Raw genomic sequence first — 19,844 nt, 5'->3', positions numbered from 1 at the left:
CACAAATAAAGCGGGGCTCCAATTGCAAATGGCAAGAGCCAGCCCGAGCTCGTCTCGGCCGTGTCTTCTCCTCCTCGGGGAGACGGGGATGCCGGGGGAGATGGGAGCAGGCCCCGCGGTGCCACCTCGCCACCCCCGGGGGAGGAAGCAGGGGAACCTCCCCGCCCCCAGCCAGCCCTGCGCGCCGCTACACAGGGCAAGAGCTGCCGAAGTGGCCCCCCGGCCCCGCGGGAAGGCACCGGCCGGGCGAGGGGCGGGAGCCGCGCGTGCCGGAGGCTGAGCAGCGGCGGCGGCGCCCCCTCCCCCCGCCGGAGCCGGGCGCGTCATGCCCCGCGTCTCAGTGGCGGGCTGCAGCCTTGCCGGGGCGCATCGCGGGGAGGAGCCGGCCTGCCGCTCTGCCACTCGGGCGGCGGATCCGAGCCACGCGGAGGAGAGTCTCGCCCTGCTCCTGCCGCCGGTGGAGGAGCGGCGGGGGCGCGCCCGGAGGATGAGCCCCGGCGCGAGCCCCTGGCCCGCCAGAGCGCCCCCCGCGCAGGCAGAGCGCGGGACGGGCTGAGGAGCCGGCGCGGAGCAGCACCCCCGACGGACTGACAGGCGGGCGGGCAGGCGGGCGGGAGAGCGGCCCCCCTGGAGAGAGCGGCCGGCGCACGGGGCCCGTCCCGCGGCGGGAGGGCTGGTGGCGGGGGCGGCGCCCGGCATGCTGCGCTGCCGGAACTCCTGCCCGGCTCAGAGGTCCCCGGCGCCGCGGGCTGCCCATGGCGGCTCCCCCCGCCGCTCGGGGCCGCCGCCCGCCTGAATGCTGTGGGTCGGGCTGCGCTGCCGCGATGCCGCTGCCCTGGCGCTGAGCCCCCGGCAGCGGCGGCGGCGGCGGAGGACGGCGGCGCCCATGGCGCGGGGGCGCGGGGCGCGGCGGGCACCGCTGCTGCGCCCCCGGCTGCACGGCCTGCGGCACATGTGCTCGCGGAGGGCGGCGCTGCAGCGGCGGGCGCTCTGGGTGCTGGCTTTCTGCACCTCGCTGGGCTTGCTGCTCTCCTGGTCCTCGAACCGGCTGCTGCACTGGCTCGCCTTCCCGTCGCACACCCAGGTGCGCACCGAGTGGAGCCGCCAGCTGCCCTTCCCCGCCGTCACCGTCTGCAACAACAACCCGCTGCGCTTCCCCCGCCTCTCCAAGGGCGACCTCTACTACGCGGGCCACTGGCTGGGGCTGCTGCTGCCCAACCGCACGGCCCGCCCGCTGCTGGCCGAGCTGCTCCGCGGCGACGAGTCGCGCCTCCGGTGGTTCGCCAAGCTCGCGGATTTCCGCCTCTTCCTGCCGCCCCGCCACTACGAGGGCATCAGCGCCCAGTTCATGGACCGCCTGGGCCACCAGCTGGACGACATGCTGCTCTCCTGCAAGTACCGCGGCGAGCTCTGCGGGCCCCAGAACTTCTCCGCGGTGAGTGCGCGCCGCGCTCGGCCGGGGCCGGGGCTCCCTCCGCTCCCGGTCAGGGGGAGCAGTCAGGATCCTTATCCTGCCCCCCCACCCTTCCCCAGCGGCGTAAGGGTGGTACCAGCCTCCAGCCCCCGCCTGAGGAGCTGTCCGAGCTACCAGCATGCCAGCAGGTGTTTCTGTGGGGCTCCTGGCGCCTGCCTCTAGTCAAGCTGTCAGGGATCCAGGTTGTAGCCGTCTTGGTCTAGAGAGGCAAAGGCAATCAGGACTGGTAGTAGAGATGATCACTTTTATTAGACTGACAAGATTTTTGCGCGCACACAAAAAATTCTTTCATTGCAAGCTTTCGGGCACAAACACTGGTGAAGGGCGTTTATGCCAGTATTACTTAATTGCAAGCTTTTGGGCACAAATGCCCATGAAGGGTGTTTGTGCCTGAATTCTTTCATTGCAAGCTTTCGGGCGCAAACACTGGTGACGGGCGTTTGTGCCAGAATTACTTAATTGCAAGCTTTTGGGCACAAATGCCAGTGAAGGGTGTTTATGCCTGAATTCTTTAATTGCAAGCTTTTGGGCACAAATGTCGGTGAAGGGTGTTTGTGCCCAAAAGCTTGCAATTAAATAATTTCTTTTCTTTTTTTGCAAAAATCTTGTTGATCTAATAAAAGAGATCATCTCTACGAGGAGTCCTGATTGGCATTTGACTTTTCCTTCCCGGACTCTCCGGCTCAAGGTTGTAGCTCAGCCCTTAGCCATGGGGTGGGGGAAGGAAGGGGAAATGTTGGTTGCAGCACATATTTGAGTCCAAGTCCAGTGTAAGTGGGATTTGACCCCACTGTGTTTCTTCATCCATAGCTCCTTCAGCAGAGAAGCAAGGAATCCTTTCCTTGTTCTAAGGAAAAGTCAGCCTCAATAAGACTTTTCGCTAGAAGCCTGTTGTCTCTTGGCTATGTACATGCCAGCTGGTCCCCCAGATTGGGAGAGCTCATATATGCTACAGGTCTTTAAAGTTTGTTTTGGCAGGAGGGGGGAGCTTGGGACAGAAATCCCAGTATTCCTGCCGGGAAGTAAGGCCTGTAAATGGGATTTTTCAGAGCATAACAGGAACAAGCTGACTTCCAGCTTGTTTTCCTCAAGGATAAGGTATTAGAGCAGAGAGACATGGATATTTGGTTCCCTGCAGGTTTCACTGAAAGGCTGACAATTGATCTGGGCCTGAAACAGAAGAGGAACCTTCTTCTAGGTTGGGGTTGGGGGGGAAAGGGGGGGGTGAAGATGTTTGTTTTGACCATGAGGAAGCAATGCAGTAACAGAGCAAAATAAGCTTGGGAAGTTCCGGACAGACTTATCCCATGGAAGGGGCCGTGTGGTCATTTTGAAACATGTGCTTTTGTCTAGAAGGCATGTGGTGAAGGCCACTGAGATCAATTCCCAGTTCAACCCTGCACAGGTGAGGTTGCCTTGCACTGTGCTTGTAAGTGCAGGTAAAACAGAAAGACAAGCAATTTTTGTTTTAACATGGCATTTTGTGGAAGTAAATCGGAGCACACATGCATACATTCCTGGAACAAAACAGTATCTCAGTTCCTCTTCTGGGCTTCCCTTAATTCTCCTCAGGTACCTTTCAATTCTTAACCAGGGTTTTTTTCTTGGTAATAATTGCCACAATCATTAGCCTTAATATTAATAGCATCAAGAAAGCCTGGATTACAAATCCCTTGTCCTTCAGCCATTAGGTCCTGTAACTACCCTACCTGTGTGAAAACCCTAGGAATCTGCTCCCACAGAGCTGCCTTCAAAGTTTGTTCTCTTGACAGTCCCTGGCTACTCACTTCTGTTTCTCCAAGTTTTTATTTCCCTTTCTACCTAAGACACGAATATAAATTTTTAGACAGTCTCTCTCCACCTGTTAACAACTAAAAGAACAGTGCTTCCGAACAGAGCAGTCTGCCTCTCTTGATGGATTCTGCTTAAAAAGTGCCACACAGTCTCCTCGCAGCTGGTAACCTCCTTCAAACACTTCTGTGACTTTATTCCTCATATGACTCTCAGAATACCTGGAGTCTTTGTGATTCTCCATCCCCAACAAGCAAGCAAAGTTCCCCTGAATGGATCCTCCTTACACATACCCTGTACAATATAGCACTGCTGTTTTGTATTTTTGTGGCCAGTAATATTTAGTAGCTTGGTTTGGTTGTCAAGCAGTAGTCCACTGTGAAGGTTGACCTTAATCATAGAGCACTGTGGAGGGGGTCTGGGAGTCTGGGTTTGGTGATTCTGCATCTTTTCTCTGGCTACATCTTCAACACAGTTAACTCCTGAGCTCACCTTGCTCAGCTAAGAGCAGTCAACCCCTTCAGCTTAAGGGTTATTTTGCAGAGTGGTTGGATTAGTGTCCAATGAATTGTACTAACTGGAGTCCAAGCATTTTCATTTACAAGCATAACCAGCACTAAGTGAAGGGTCTAAGTGTGTGGACAGGACTTGAATTAACATACTTTGAAACTGAGGACCTCATTGGAATCATAGAATCAGAAAATGAAGGTTGGAAGGGACCTCCGGAGGTCATCTAGTCCAACCCCCTGCTCAAAGCAGGACCATTCCCATTCTGTCCTTCTTGTCACATAGAACAAGTAGTCCCTTTGCCCTTGTGGGTGGGGACACTGTTTATGGGAAAAAAGCATTTCAGAGGAGAAAGCAAACTGAATTCACTTTAAAAGTACCCCTAACTGGACTTTTGAGAATCTCACTTCACGGTAGCAACTTAATGTTTATTGTGTAGGAACAGTCTGTTGTTCCTGTCTCTATTGTAATGTCAAGGAGAGAAGAGCACATTCTTCAGTTAAATGGGTGCAAACTTCTGGAAGGCTGATTTAGACTGGACATAAGGAAAAACTTGTTTATGGTCCCAGTGTCCAGGGTCTGGAACACACTCTCCCCGGAGGTGGTGCAAGCACCTACTCTGGACTCATTCAAAAGGTGTTTGGATGCATATCTTGCTGGGATCATTTGACCCCAGCAGACTTCCTGTGTATGGCAGGGGGCTGGACTCCATGATCTCGCAAGGTCCCTTCCAGCCCCTTATGTCTATGAAATCTATGAAACATCCCCACTACTACTACCAGTGCTGGTGTGGTGGGCTTTAGGGAGAGTCAGTTACCCTGAAGTGCTGTTGCTACTGAGTTGCAGGAGCCCCATTTAATTCCCAATTCGTTTGGCCTAGCCTGAGATATATACCTAAAATCAAAAGAAAACATCAGGCTTGGAGGGGGTGGGGGGGTAGAGAGAGAGAGAGATTGATTCCCCATGGGATAATTTGAGTAGCAAAGGACTGTTGAGCTAGTATATGCTTCTGTGGCTGTGGGCTGTAATGATGGGGTTTTCTTCATTAATAGAGGGTGCCTTTGCTAAAAAGAGAGGAATGTTTTTTATGTCTGGTTGATTTTTGCTTTCCTTTTGGGACATCACAGAAAAAAAACCTACAGGGTGATGGAGAGAAACTTATGACTACTAAGAGTGGGGCTGGTGAAGTAAACAGAAACAATTAGGAATTAAACCTAAATTCTGAGGAGAGCTCTTCTTCTTACAGCCTACACATTTTCTCTCTTTGCTAGTTCAGTAGACCTGCTTGTCAGTTTTAATGAACTCTTACTGAAGTTTTAGAGAGCAAGGAAAAGATGATTTGTAAACATGTTATCCTGCAAAACATGAAGCCTCAAGTGCTGTTTGTGCGTGACATCAGTGAAGGATTCCAGGGAGAACAGCATAGGAATCAAATGTAGACTTCTGTTTAATATAATCAACCTCCCAGTTACTAATGTTTGCAGTGCCTGCTAAATGCAAACGAAGAAGACTAATGAATGTGGCTTTTCTCTCCTTCCTGATAATGTTGCAAAGCATAGCTTTCAAAATCTACCTGTACGAGGTTGGAGCTAAGTGAGTTGTGCATCAATAGTAAGACCTGCTGTAGAATGTGGAACTTTGGAGGCACAAATCCAAAAAGGGACCATGTACATCAAATAGACATGATCTGTGTCTCCCCTCAGATGCTTCTGCTGCCAAGCTGCCAGAGTATGTGCACTACGATGTGCCACTGGCAGGTCTGCACAGCTCCATTCAGCAGCTGAACCACTAGAGCATGCCGAATGGACCACAGCAGCCAGTTGATAGGACCAGACTGTGTAGTTGTGCCTTCAGCCTGCTGCTGAGCAGTGGCAGTAGCCTTTTTCCCCTTTGCTGAGTTGCATGATTCTGATGGCAGGAAGTGTGTTTCATCCCCACACTCAAAGTTCTACCAGGAAAACTTTTAATATGGAATACACCTAAGGCAGAATTAAGTGTCCCCAAGCCTGGCTTGGTTGCTGTCTAATTCTGGATAAGCTCTCAGTACTAATATGCTCAGGTGCCCAATGTTCTGGATGTCCAAGCCTGATGCTTCTGAGCAAGCAGGTTCCTAGCTTCTGCCTAAACCCCAGCATGAGATATTTCTCTAGCCATCACCCCTTGATCAAGTAGGCATTCTCAGAGCATACTAGAAATCCTCATCTAGGAGGTGGGAACCCAGAATCAGCTCCTTCCTCTAGTTGAGGAGCTCAAATCCAGGGTGGACCATATTTCTCAAGATATGGGATATCGTTCAGCTGTCCCATTAAGATAGCGCTGTTGGGAAGAAAGAATTCTAATTCATCTGTCTAACACCACAGTCAGGCTCCTGGGTCATCTGTGATACATGGAGGCAGTAGCTGCTTCCAGCTGCCAGCTTTTCTCCCTCCTCCCTTCTTTGCCACAGCCAATGCCTAGGCTGCTTGCCCTGGTTGTTCCACCCTAGTTATGCTGCTGTTCAAGTCAGTGGCCAGAGAGAGCACAAATGAGTGAATGGCTAATTGACTAGTCTTGGTTATGCCAGTGAGGGAAGCAAGAGACTTGACCTATTTGTTTGTTATGCTTTGTGTCAGTGATACTCAACATTTGGCCCTGCAGGCGAGATGAGTGGCACGGGGTCAGTCCATGGGCTGGATTGGGCCCTGGGGCTCTGTACTACCTCCTTCCAGCTCCACATGCTGGAATTGGGTCCCAGGGGTCTGGTGCCACCCACTCCTGCTCTCCATGTGCTGGGATTAGGTCCTAGGAGCCCAGAACTGTCCTCTCCTGCCCCCTGCATGCCATGTTTGGGTCCTAGGGACCACACACTGCCCCTTGCTGCCCTCATGTGCCAAGGTTGGGGCCTGAGGGCCCAGCCAAATTTATGGACCCATGGGGAGCCCTGTAGACCAGATGACATGGTGCTATGGGCCAGGGGTTGAGCATCTCTGCCATATGTTAATTATATAACCAGGTCTTGGAGCAGGGATTTCAATTTCCTTAGCCAGAAGAAGGAAGGTATCTGGCTGAGTGAGTGCCCTAACCACTGACCTACTGTTTTAAGGAGACCATGACTAACACTACTTCCTCTGCCTGCCAAAAAGGTTCCCCACCACCCCCCACCATAAATGCATGGGAGAAGAGGGTTACAATGCCACTGCAGTGAGAAGGAAGCAGTTGGTTAATATACGTTCAGAAGATAGTAGGCAAAGGATCATGCCCCAAGCAGCAGAGGAATGCAAACCCCTTACACTCCATGTAATTCTGACCTAGGGAGAAAATTCTGCTTTGGCCCCAGATTTGATGATCATTGTGAGACTGACCAGAAAAAAAAAATGTTCTTTGAGCCAGCAACTTGTGGATTTTCTAAGTACTGGCAGAAGCACCAGTGCACCTCACTTAAAAACCTCCAGTCTTAGTTATAGCCAGTGTTCCAGTACTTCAGCAGAAGGCAGATCCTCCCTCAGTCTCCCAAAGCCAGTAGCATTCATGAGGAGGAAAATAACAAACCTTCCTGACCCCATATGGCAACCAGCAAAATCCCTGAGGCTTGGGCTTATTGGACACATTCCACAGTACAAGAGCTTCTATACACCACTAAGGGTATACTGATAGAGGTTTTCTGGGCCAGTAGCAATTTTTAACAACCCATATCAGCTGATACTGATCCGACTCCTGATATGTGACCTGGCAGCATAGACAGCAGCGTCTGGTTGGTATGTCTGTTGTTGGGCAAGGGAAGGGGTATGGGCCCCCCATGGTGAGGGTGGGAGTGGGGCTGGCACTGGGACTGGGGCAAACACTGCCCAGCCAGGGCAGGTGGTGCATGAGGTGGAGCTGTGGCTCATCTAGGGGGTGGGGGGTGGCTCCCACTGCTGCACACACCCTGGAGGTGCAAGGGGGCATGTGCCCCCTGGATCTTGGTGTCACACAAGGGTGGGCTGCCACTGCGGGCTGGGGACAGTGGCAGTGTTGGGGTCTCCCAAGAGGGAGGGTTGGGCTGGAGCTGTGCTTGGAGTGGGTGGTGAGAGTTCTGGGAGGGGGGGCTACAATTAATTTTGGAGTGGCTGTAGCCCCTGCCTCCAAGTGCTGCTGTGACCCTCCCTGAGTGCAGCCCCAGCTTCCTTCCCCCCCGTCCCCCTCACTGCTGGGAAGAGCCTGGTGCTGCTCCTGGCCCCAGCCTGCAGCTGTAACTCACCCTCACCCAGCGCACAGATCTAGGGGGCATACACCCCAGGAGCTGTTCCTCAGAGAAGCTGCTCGTGCCTCCGTCCCATGTCACATCCTGCCCCGGCTGGATGGGGCAGGACCTCCCTCACCATTGGGGCCTCAGTCTGCCCCCCACACTCCTTCCTTCCCCACAACAGATTTAGCAGCTAGATGCTGCTCTCCATGCTGCCAGGCTACACTCCTTGCCATCTGTGTGCTGCGCTGCAGCTGTGCTCATGCACAACGCATTCATGGGAGATATTATCGGCCACATCAGCCAAAAAAGCCGATTGCCGATAATGTAAATGTTCCTTATATTGGTGACAATGCAATATGGGACTTTATATACCAGAGCCCTGAGGTTAGACGCATGACTCGACATCACACACACTGATCAATGAGACATAATCTCCTGTCCCATCATACCAGCCCTTCCATTAACTTCTTTATTTCATTCTTAGAACTTCAGGTTCTTTGTCCTACCACTTTTCTGTGAAGTCTTTTCCAACTCATTACTCCTCTGATCATTAGAGATCTTATGATATGCTAGGGGTCAGTAACATTTTATTGGGGGGAGGGAGAAAGGGGCTATAATGACCCGGCCTAGGTTGCGGGTTGCAGGTAGGCAGGCATTAGGACTCAGCCTCTGCCATTGCTTTTCTCTGCTGTTCAACTGAGCAAGTCAAAATCCCCCCTCCATCAGTGTCTGTGGCGCTGAACTGTGGCAAGGCATAAGCAGAGCTCCCATTCTCCTGGAGCCCAGACATCTAACTTCAGTTTTGTGCAGGGAGAGGCTCTCACCTCTGAATGCCATCAAATCCATGGCTCCATGGGCCACATCCAAAGGCTCTGTAGTTCATATCTGGGCTATAGGCCACAGGCTGCTGACCAATATGGTATCCCATTTGAATTTATCCATAACCAGATTGTAGCTATTTAATTTTGTGCTAGTGTTTTTCAGCTGAAAAAAAAAAAAAGTTCTCCTTCCTTTATTGTCTCTACAAAGTTTCATGTAAAAGGTGATCCTATTTCCTCTTAAAGTCTGTTTTGCTTAACTAAGCAATCCAAGCTACTTTAATTATTTCATATAAGAAAAGGTCTCAATTTCCTTGACAAGCTTAGTTCCCCTCTTTGAACTTCATCCAGCTTAAGTTCGTCTTTGAACACCACTGACCAGAACTGCACACCTCTCTCTACTGCATATACCCTGGCTAATATATCAGATTGTATTACCCTTTTTCACAGCTGTATCACACTTGTGCTGCATGATTACCCTACCATCAATGATGTACAACCACTTCAAAATAGATGGATATATTTCTCTTTTAATTGCTTTTTTCTGTATTGCACAACTAATTTGTGGAAATCTCTGCTACTGGATATATTGGAAAACAGGTCAAATGAGTTATTTGTCTGAGAAGCAGATTTTATGCTTTTTAATACTTGCTTAGTATAGTTGCTCTGAGTGTATTTGAATGAACATTAATAAAGGGCAAAATTTGGCCCTTTATTAGTTATGGTATCACAAATAACATGGTTATACCCATGTACAGATGGAGTCCAGTTCATTCCACTTGTGTGTTGAAATATATGAACTAATTTTATCTACTTGATTTAAGAACCCTTCAAAATAGAACTAGTCATTTTATTTGCAAGACTGACTAGAAAAATCATAGCTGGCAATATACACATTACAATGGACACATATGCAAATTGCCTTGAAAGATGGGACATTACATTCTGTTTCCTTATTACATTTTTGTGAAACAAACCATGTCAAGAGCTGTGATTTATAGGGCTATTTCAAAGGCTCTTGAGTCAAAAGCTGTTAGTGTTTTTATTTGTTCACCATTTATATTAGACCAGTTATTATCTACTCCCTGAATAGGGCCCTTATGGAATAATAACTGGATAGGGATTTCTAGGGTTCCAAGCCTAACTCAGGATCTGGCTTGCTGTTGCCATTGGTTTTGGAAAAGAAATATATACATTTAATTACTCTGCTGTGGGGCTGAAGTTTTAAATGTGCTACTGATCCGTGCAACTGCCACTTAAAAACTACAAAGTGGAGCCAGTTGGATCCAACCCAATGTTTTAGCATGACACTGCCAAGGTCATGCTCTGCTTACTAGATTGAAGTTGTACTAAATAATTTTATTTTTGTATTACAAGTGCATCCAGGGATCCAAGGAGAAATTGTGGCTTTATTGTGCTAGGTGCTGTACAACAGATAGAAGAGAAGCCCTGTCTTGGATCAGTGAGGAGGTTAGGCCTTGCCCATTAGTATAAGTAAGAGTTGGCGATTGGAGCATGAGCCCTAGGCTCTCAGCATGGGGGAGAAGTGCTGAATGGAGGCAGGTGGTTTGAAGCTCCAGTTTTGCAGACTGGAGAAGGGGAAGGCATCCTGTTGTCAGCTTCCCCCTCCCTCTTCCCACGGGAGATGCTGCTGCTGGGAAGGGAGGTATTAACAACAGCAGCCAGGTTAACCTTTCCTCGCCCTGTAGGCACTGCAAAATGGGTTGGCTTTGGAGGGTCACTCTCCACGTAAAACTGTGTCAGTCATGGGCCCAGGGAAGGATTAACCTCTGGCAAAGCCTCACTTTCAAATGCCTGTCCCCAAAATAGAATCCCTAAAGTTGAGTTCAATTCTCAGGCCCCTGTACAATGCATGGGGAGAGCAAGAATTCTGCACAGTGCATGGGGAGAGTGAGGCTCCTGAGAACAGGAGCAACAGCAGCCAGTGGAATGAGCAGGGACCCACCCCAGGTACCCCAGAACTAGTGGGGTCTTAGTTGGAGTCATATCTGGTTTCTGCATCTTAATCAAGCTTTGGCATGTGATGTGCTCTGAATTGTTCAGTGCTGATAAGACTGAGGTGATGTTGTGAATGCCCAGAAGCTGAGGTTTGGGTTCCAGGAGATCAAGATCAAGTGTAATATTGAGGTGCCTATGGATTTTAAGCCCTCCCAGGGTTAGGTGGCAGCTCAGCTAGGGGTTTCCAGGATCATAGGATTGGACTTAGGTGCCTAACATTGGATGCACTAGTACCATAACCGACTCCAGAGTAGCCTAGAATCTATGCAGCACAAAATTTTAGCCACTTTCTTGTCCCACATGCTAATAGTTTTTGTTCAGAGCCCAAAGTAAAGACAGCCCTGTTACTCAGAGCAGACTGACTGTCTCTAGCAGGCATTCTTGCAGTGCAAAGCTAGCTAGAAGCAAGGGGTAAAAGCAATAAAAAATTCAACTGTATGTCCTACAATAAAGAAGAGTAATCTACTCAGACATTCATAAAGCCAGCATCCTTCAGGAAGTTCATGTGATCTATCAGAAGCCAAGATTTTACATTTCAGTCCCTGAATCAGCTGGAGGGATGTTGCAGCATCCATGACCAATTCAAAATATTGATGAAATTCAGAGAAGTTACTGCTGACCCACTGGTGCAACACACTCCTAAATCTGTCCTTCCAAATTAAAAAAAAAAAATCAATTTCATCCTAAGCACTTCCTCATTAGAGGGGATGTAGCAACTTATCATAGCCAGCCTTGTTTTATTTGTGGGGAGGTTATGCAGTTAGACAAGTCATGCAGATACGATTTTTTTTTATCCTTCTTCATAAATCAACCATTATAGTCATCATATTGTGTATTGTTGTTCTTCAGGTTCCCTCAAGTTGTCAATATCTTTCTACTCATGAGGAGTGCAGAGCTAATGTAGCATGGCAGTGCAGTTTCTCCAGGGCCACATACAATGTCCCCAGGCATCAAGAACTAAAATTCTGAAGTATGTGAAACTAGAGCTGGTTAAGGATGTTTCAGCAGAACAGGTTTTGTTGAATCAGTACTTTCTGATGAAAAATTAAATCTTTTGTGGAATATTACCCAACTGATACAGAACTTTACCACCTTGATTTATATTATAACATAGAAATCAGAAGCGGGGGGTTGAGGTTCCAGACAACTGACATCATTCACAAAAATCTAATGTTCAAACAGGACATTTCTCAGGATAGTTTCTTTCGTGAAAAACTCCAAGATTGACTGTTTGTCCCATTCAGGAACAAAACCAGTTTTAAACATCTGGGCATTTCCTAAAGGATGAACCTTATGAATTTTAACCAGGTCTGTCATATCCTTTTTGAAAAACGCACTCGTATAGGAAAAGCCATCCTATTCTTCCTAAAATATGCAAAGGAGTTCAAAACATTTTGGCAGATAGTTGTGATGAAGATAAGAACATAAAAAAACTCATTTAAGTTTCATGGTGCTGTAAATAGCAATGGAAGCAGGATTTCCTTGGTACACAATTTTGCTGTTAGAGGCAAATTGTGCTCTTTTTCTCAAGCTCAAGTGCATTCCATGAGCTGATCTAACCACTACTCCACCTCCCTCCTGCTCTCCAGATGCCAACCTCATCCCCATTTCTTTTTATCATTTACCTTTTCTTTGGATCATACCACTGTTTAGCTAATCCTTCCTCCTTCCCCCAACCCCAAGAAAAAAGAGAAAACATCCAAACTCCTGACACTAAAGCCACCTTTGCTGTAACATCACTCTATTTGCATGTTCTAAACCCTTAAACCCTGAGACAGGGCACATTTGATTTTTAGGGTCAGTTCAGAACAGGAACACTCCTTCTGGCAGGTGGGACTGTGACAGTAGAGGAAGGAAACCAGCTATGTTAAGGCTCATTTCTTCTGTGTAGGACTTCAGTTGTACACCTGCTGTAATGGTTAAAAACATGCAGCAGCACTGTGTGATAATTTAAAGCCAATAACAAAATTTGGGGAAGGAAAATGAATCCTGCAGATTGTAATTTGGCTAGTGCACTAGGGTTCAGGCCCTGGCTCTTAAGTAAAAATACAATAATAATAAAAATAACATTGAGTTTTCCATAGAAATCCAGGAAACCCCGCAGAGGCTATGACCTCTGCTTTATGTCTCATCTGAGGGTGGTGGCAAGACACTCATTTCATACCATATTGGAAAACCGCATAATGAAGCAAATTGTATTTCACATAGTGCCAGATCTCCTGGTAGAACTGAACTGAACCTATGGATTGAAACATCTAACTTAAGCATTTGAGATCATAACTCTGGTTGCAAAGAAAGGGCCGGGCAGCCTGTTTGGGTCTGAATAGTCCCAGCAGGATCAGAAATGCAGGAGCATCAGTCATCTGAGGTCAAGTGAAAACTTAAGAAAGTGACCATCTGTGGTGTTAAGCCATGTGTGACTGAATGATAAAAGTAGTGAGGCTCAGGGGAAATCACATTTCTGCAGTGACAGGCCTGACCCTGTATATAATTATTACAGTCAAAATTAGCTTTTTATATTTTTTGTTTTCTTTTCTCTGGACCTATTAGGAAAAAATGATAATTTACAGTTACTTTCAAAAAGTATACACACAAATGTAGGTTTGTTTTAGCCATAGATAGATTTCAAATAATTATTTGCAGCCCTACAGTATAATAAATATAATTATGAACTTAATTACACTTATGTATCACCCAGGTACATGCTGAGGCTTAATTAGTATTTGTAAATTACTTCAAGATCTTCCAACTTACTACTAATAAATATATACTAGCAGATTGCCCATCTAGAATGACAGGGAGGAGGTGGGGATGAAGCCCTGTGTCTGACCCTGCGCCCCTGCTTTCCCTCCCACCACTCCTTATCCGGCCTCACTCCACCCCCCACTGCTGCGCTGGGTCCTGCCCCGCTCCACACCTCCCCAACCCCACTGCCGCTCCTTGTCCATCCTTGCTCTACCTTCACCCCTTTCCATTCCCCCCTTCCACCTGCCGCTTCGGGTCTGACCCTGCTCCCCACCTCCCCCACCGCTTTGTGTCCAGCCCCTCTCCCACCCACCCCCTCCACCTGTGGCTTCAGGTGCAGCCCTGCTCCTCCCTTCCCCTCTACCTCTTTGGGTCCAACCCCACTTGCCCTACTTTCCCCCCCGCCCCTTCGGGTCTGGCCCTGCTCCCCACTTTGATTCCAATCCCACTGCCCACCCCTTTCACTGTTTTGGGTCTGGCCCCCCTCCCCTACTCTGCTTCAGGTCTGCCTGGCCTGCATCTACCTGCTTCCCCACTCCCCTCCCTCCATCCTGCTCACCACTTCCCCCTCCCTGCTGGCTGTTCTGGGGGGTGCAGCCACCATGATCACCCCCTTCACCCTCAGGCAGGGAAGCAGGGGGGGAGCCCCACTGCTCAGACAGCCAGGGTGTGTTCCCCACTGCCAAACTTCTCCAGCAGCAATGTAAACTTGGGACCGTGCAGCCCAGGCTGCGCAGCCAATCACTGCCTGCCCTCTCGGCAGCTCACATGCAGTTGGCCAGACGTGTTACAGACAGACAGACTAATCTTTTTTATTATATCTATCTATCTATCTATCTATCTGAATAGACATATATAGTGTGTGTGTGTGTGTATATGTGTATGTATATAATTATGTATACTATATATGTGTGTGTGTATAATTATGTGCATGTGTGTGTATGTATGTGTGTATATATATGTGTGTGGGTGTGTGTATATTTCTAATACAATAAAAGCCTTAGTCCATCTGTCTGTCTATCCATAATGCTCTGGGCCAATTGTGCATGCCCTGCTGATAGGGCGGGTGGTGATTGGCTGGCCTGGGTGGCCATGGGCGTAACTTTGCACTGGGGCTCAGGGGAGGAAGCAGAGGTGATTGGGGGAGAGGGAGCCATGGTGCCACATCTCCTACCCCCCTGACAAGAACTGGCAGGAAGTGGAGCAGAGCAGGTGTTGCGGCGGCCCATTGCCCCGCCACTGCCACTGCCAGGGGAAGGGCTGTGGAACGGGGTGCAGTGGGGTTGGGGTTGGGACTAGGCCCCAAGAGGGGCGGGCTGTGCTCAGGCCAGGCCAGGTCATGGGGCAATAAGAGCCTGATGGCTCCTCCAGGGCTGTGGGTGGGCAGCTCCTGCCACTGCACACATCATGGGGGAGCTGGGGAAGGCAGGGCACATTCACCTCCCCTTTGGCTCCCCCATGCTGCACCCCTGGATGAACCACCGGGTTCTGATTGCCCCAGCGTGGCCTGGTTGGGCCAGGTCATGAGACCATCGGAGCCCGGCAGCTTCTCTAGAGGCGTGGCGCTGGGGAGCCAATGGGGCGGCATGTAGCTCCCCGGTCTGTGCATGAAGCAAGGGTGGACTGCAGCCTCTGCTCCCTGCCTCACTGCCACTGCTTTGACTTGTGGCATGAGTTTTTTGTCAGCAGCTAGGGGTGCAGGGCCCCAGAACCCCCCTGCACCTGTCTCCTCGACAGCTGGCAGGCATCGTGCCCTCAGCAGGGGCCACCATCCCTGCAGCTGTCACCCCACTGCACCTTAACACACACAGGGTCACCCATGGCATGAGTTTTGCTTGTCTGCAGCTTGAGGGGCAGTTCCCCTCAAACCTCTGCACCCATCATTTTGAAACTTGGCAGGCTTTGTGGCCTCAGTAAGAGCTACCACTGTGCAGTTTTGGCCCCACTGTGGTGTAACACAGGCGTGACAGGAGTTTTGCTTTCAAGAATTTGGGGTACAGTTTCCCCCCAAGCCCCTGCACTCATCTTCTTGAAATTTGGCAGGTTTCATGCACTCATCAGGGGCTACCATCCCTGCAAGTTTCATTCAGATCAGACAAAAAACAACAAAGGTATAGAACTTTCATTGATTCCCCCCATTATACTCTATGGCCGGATCTCCGAGGCGGCTCTGAAGCTTCGGAGCCACTTTGGCCGATCGAGGCAGAAACCCAGTCCGGAGCTCTAGATCGGATTGCTGCCGACTCGCACAGGCCTATTTAAATGCCGTATTGCACCACTTTAATGGGGCAGCTGTTTACGCTGTTGATGGCATATTGCGCATTAAATGACTTTGGGACACAGCAAAATAAAACATGTCTGAGGTGTTTTAGTTTGCTGCCTAACAGTCATGAAGGAAGCACTGGGCCCCGTGCAGCTCAGGGACTATGCAGGCAGCCTGTGCAGGGAGCCCGGTGGCAGCCCATGCAGGCAGGCTCTACTGAAGGGAAAAAAAAGACAAAACGGCAAGCCTGATCTCCCCGGAGCCTGCTTGCCTGCCTGAGCTGTGTGGGGGCCCAGTGCTTCCCTGTGTGACTGCGGGGACCCAGTCCTTCCCTCTGTGGCTGCGATGCCCCCTAGGACCTCCCAGGAAGGGTGCCTGCGGGTGGGTGCCTCATGAGGGGTGCCGCCACTGCCATGGAGGCAAGCACTGCCCCCCTCCTCCTCCCCCCCCCCCGACAGCTCAGGGACCACCTGGCCCTCCGGCAGCTCGCCTTCCCCACCCCCTACCACCAGAGAGGCAAGTAAGGATTGGGCCTGACCCTTCTGTACACACCATGGGGGGTTACTTTGCCTTAATTTGAAGTGGTGTTTTTAAAAACCCACTGCTTCAAATTAAGGAGGATTAAACTGAAGTAAACCCCTGTGGCATGTACAAGCAGCCTATGTCTCTTTATATGTAAACCTTGACTGATCTCCCTGGCTTCTTCTAATCCCTTCCTATCTTTAAAAAAGGTTTAACTCAATAGATAAAGAAATGACTCCCATGTATTTTGCTGCGCAGCTTTCATCTTAGTTTTCTCTTCAACTTCTAGAGCTGGCAAGGATCCTATTGTGAAATTCAATAATCATATAGCTGTTTCATTTGCTTATCAGTCACAGTTCAGAGGAAAAAAATTAACACTCCACTTCAGGAGTTGCAATTTCATGCAGCGGAAGCAGGTATTTGTAATTTATTTTTTCCCCACTCTCTTAATTTTGTAATTTACTTCACAGCTAAAGCAAACAACCAAAAAATCCATCATAATGCACTTGAGTTTTGAAATTTTCCAATGATAAAGTGTGAACACAAATTAAAAATTAAAGCAGTTACTAATCTCACAACAACATGGACTCACTTACATAGTGATGTTTATACAGTATATTAAATCATGAAGAATGGCACGTTATAATATAATTAGCTCTGAATCACAAGCAGGATTTACTGTTTCCAATGTGGAGGAAAAGTTACATAATAAGATTGGGACAGGTTTGAAGCAGACTTTATTGTCTTTTAAAGGATGCATTTCACCTGCTGGAATGAAAAATAAGCAGTAGGGAATTAATTAGCTGTTTTTATAATAAATTAATTTAATAATTAAAGCTTTTTGTGTGGGCGTGTAAATTTTCATATTCTCCCAATATGTGTTACTGACAAAAATAAATAACTTCATCCTGTTGCTTGATTAAACTTTATGCATCAGTGCCTCTAAACTTGTTCTTGTGGATGGACCCCAGCCTGTCTGTGACCAGTGGGCAGGAGAGCTAGTGTCAGTAGGGTGCTCCCAGCATGATGTTCTTTTGACCAAACATAATTTTAAATTCAAAATACGTATGTTTCTTAAAAGCCAGGGATAGGGAGGGCAAGTTTTGCCTACTACCTTCCTCTGTTTTAAGAGCAAACTGGGAATTGCAGCATGACACTGAATTTTTCTTGTGGGTTATAAATTTTTGCCCCATGCACCTTAGTGCTTGTGGTTGCATATTGCATATGTAACTCCAGCTCATGCTTGTGACAGGCACAGGCCACTGGCAGTAGTTGACCACTTTGTATGCAAAAGACATAAGGAATCTAACTCTATTGCCCTATACATGATCAAATGTGGGTAACTAGCCAATCAACTGCATAAGCAGCATTTTTTATGCTTAGGCATGGTTTGTGAATCTGTTAACTTTGCAATGGGGACTAAGTGTCTACATGTCTATTGAGCACACTCAGTAGACTATGCAGTGGCCAGGCAGATACTGACTGCCTCCATCTGCCTGACTTTCCAGCATAGTCGTCTAATTAGTTGACCACATGTTCTTTACTGAATAACAAAAACACTTTAAGAAAAATTAAAATTTTTAGTTTTCTAATTTTGTTTTGGAAAACTTGTCAGCATCTGACCATCCTTTTCCAATATTCTAAGAACAAAATAACTACAAATGTGAGAAGGAAGGACTGAAATTGGCCAGATAATCAAGAAAACAGTAATGAAATTAGGAGTAAAGGTGAATGTACTTAGGCAGTGGTAAAGACGCTTGTGTGTCAGCACCTAAATTGGCCAGCCATAATAATGGTCTTGGTAGCTGTGCTGTGATTGAATATGCAGTGTTACCTCCCTCTTGTCAGTAGAATGTGAGAGAGAGAGATTTGAGAAAACTCCAAGAATAGTTACAGTGATTAAAACCAAACCAGCTGATACAAGCAAAGCTCACTTTAGTCACTGTACAACATCCTGGCAGGCTCCTTTAAGCTGCTCTTTATTAATATGGAGCATCTGTAGCAGTGAGTTGGTGCCATAAGTAAGGCCTATCTCCAAGGGAGACGTTTACCCTCTAATATCTTCAGAACAAGACTAGATGCCTTCCTGGGAGATTGGCTTTAACCAAATACAAGTGACTGGGCTCAGTACAAGGGTAATTGGTTAAAATTTACTAGCCTGTTTCATACAAGAGGTCAGAGACAAGATCTAACAGTCTCCTCTGGCCTTAAAATATATGAACTCATAAAAAATACAGCCTTTTCTATCCCTCTTTGGTACTTAGTTGGCTTCCATTAGCACATTATCTGAGCACCTCACAATCTTTCATCTTTTCCTCTTCACAGTAGCCTTGTGTGGCAGAGTATTGTTTTTGTTCCTGTTGTCTAGTCAGGGATCCGAGGTACAAAGGAGCCAACAAGATCCATGAAAAGGCTTAGGCCAGTGATTTTCAATTAAGGTGCCACAAGATACCTTTAAGGGTGGTGTAGGGTGCCACACAATACTAGCAGTGTTAGGTTTGCAAACACCTACATGCAATTCACAAGATAAATTCAGAGGTTTCAATTAAGAATCTGTAGCAGCATCAAAAATATTCTGACATGCTGTGGTCTTTCTGAATTCTTTGTAACAGAAGACACAGTTTTTTGGGTAAATCTGATATATTTTATTAGACCAATTCAAATAGTTGGAAAAAAAATCTTCTTTGCAAGCTTTTGGGCATGAGCACCCTTTTTCAGATTGAGGAAGTATCTGCAATCGGTCTGTGTTCGTCCTGGATGGAATGAATAGTAAAGAATCCAGAGACTGGAAAGCCAGTCAGTGACTATGTAAATAGGAGTGAATGGGTGACAAACAGGTGGGGGGGGGGGGGGATGTAGCTGGTAAATAGTGGAGAGGTGCCTGGGGAGTCGGATGTTAGACAGGTCATAATGTGTCATAAATCCAATATCTATATTTAGTCCATGATTTTTTTTTTTTTATCCAGTAGGTTGATAAAGTGAAATTTGTAGGCTTATGTGTGAAGGGTGTTCAGTAAATTCCTTTTGAGGATTAGAACTGAGAGATTGGAGAGAGGGAGGTGGTTTTCTGGGCTAGGGACAGACATTGCACATAAACAGTTTAAGTGACCAGAAATTGTTTTAAACCTGTAACAGAACAGATGTTCAGTGCACATAAACCAGTTTGAAAATGGTTGAAACCATTGTAATTTTCCAATTTCCTATGCCCTAAATTTTCCAATGCCCTAAATAGGACGGCGGTGGCGGCGGGAGGTTTTGGAGGCAGAGGCAGTCACCGCTGGCACAGTAATAAGAGATTTCACTATATGTGATTTTCGCCTTTACGCGCTGCCTTTAGAACGTAACCCCCACGTAAGATGCAGGATGCCTGTACTTACAAGCTTGGCAGTGTTATGCTCACTAGTACCATGACCGAAAGAGACTTGGGGGTCCTGATTGACCACAAGATGAATACAAGTCACCAACGCAATGCTGTGGCTAACAAAGCAAACCAACCTCTGG

The 19,844-nt window shown here is 48.0% G+C and overlaps 1 protein-coding gene across 3 annotated transcripts in view; it reads left to right on the top strand.

Moving 5' to 3' along the window:
• The first annotated feature begins 287 nt into the window (after positions 1 to 287).
• Positions 288 to 19,844, top strand: part of LOC102561347 (acid-sensing ion channel 2) — a 481,367-nt gene continuing 461,810 nt past the window's right edge. Inside the window, exon 1 of one of the 3 annotated variants that reach the window (XM_059726831.1) lies at positions 288 to 1,435. In XM_059726831.1, the coding sequence (XP_059582814.1) occupies positions 797 to 1,435 (639 nt within the window). In that variant the 5' untranslated portion in view covers positions 288 to 796. The remainder of the gene's footprint in view (positions 1,436 to 19,844) is intronic. The other 2 variants (XR_002094474.2, XM_019500653.2) reach the window with 2 other exon arrangements.

The sequence above is a fragment of the Alligator mississippiensis genome, chromosome 4 (genome assembly GCF_030867095.1).
Source record: "Alligator mississippiensis isolate rAllMis1 chromosome 4, rAllMis1, whole genome shotgun sequence".
Lineage (NCBI taxonomy): Eukaryota > Metazoa > Chordata > Crocodylia > Alligatoridae > Alligator > Alligator mississippiensis.
Note: the sequence above shows the minus strand (reverse complement) of the source record. Positions and strands in the feature narration are given on the sequence as shown.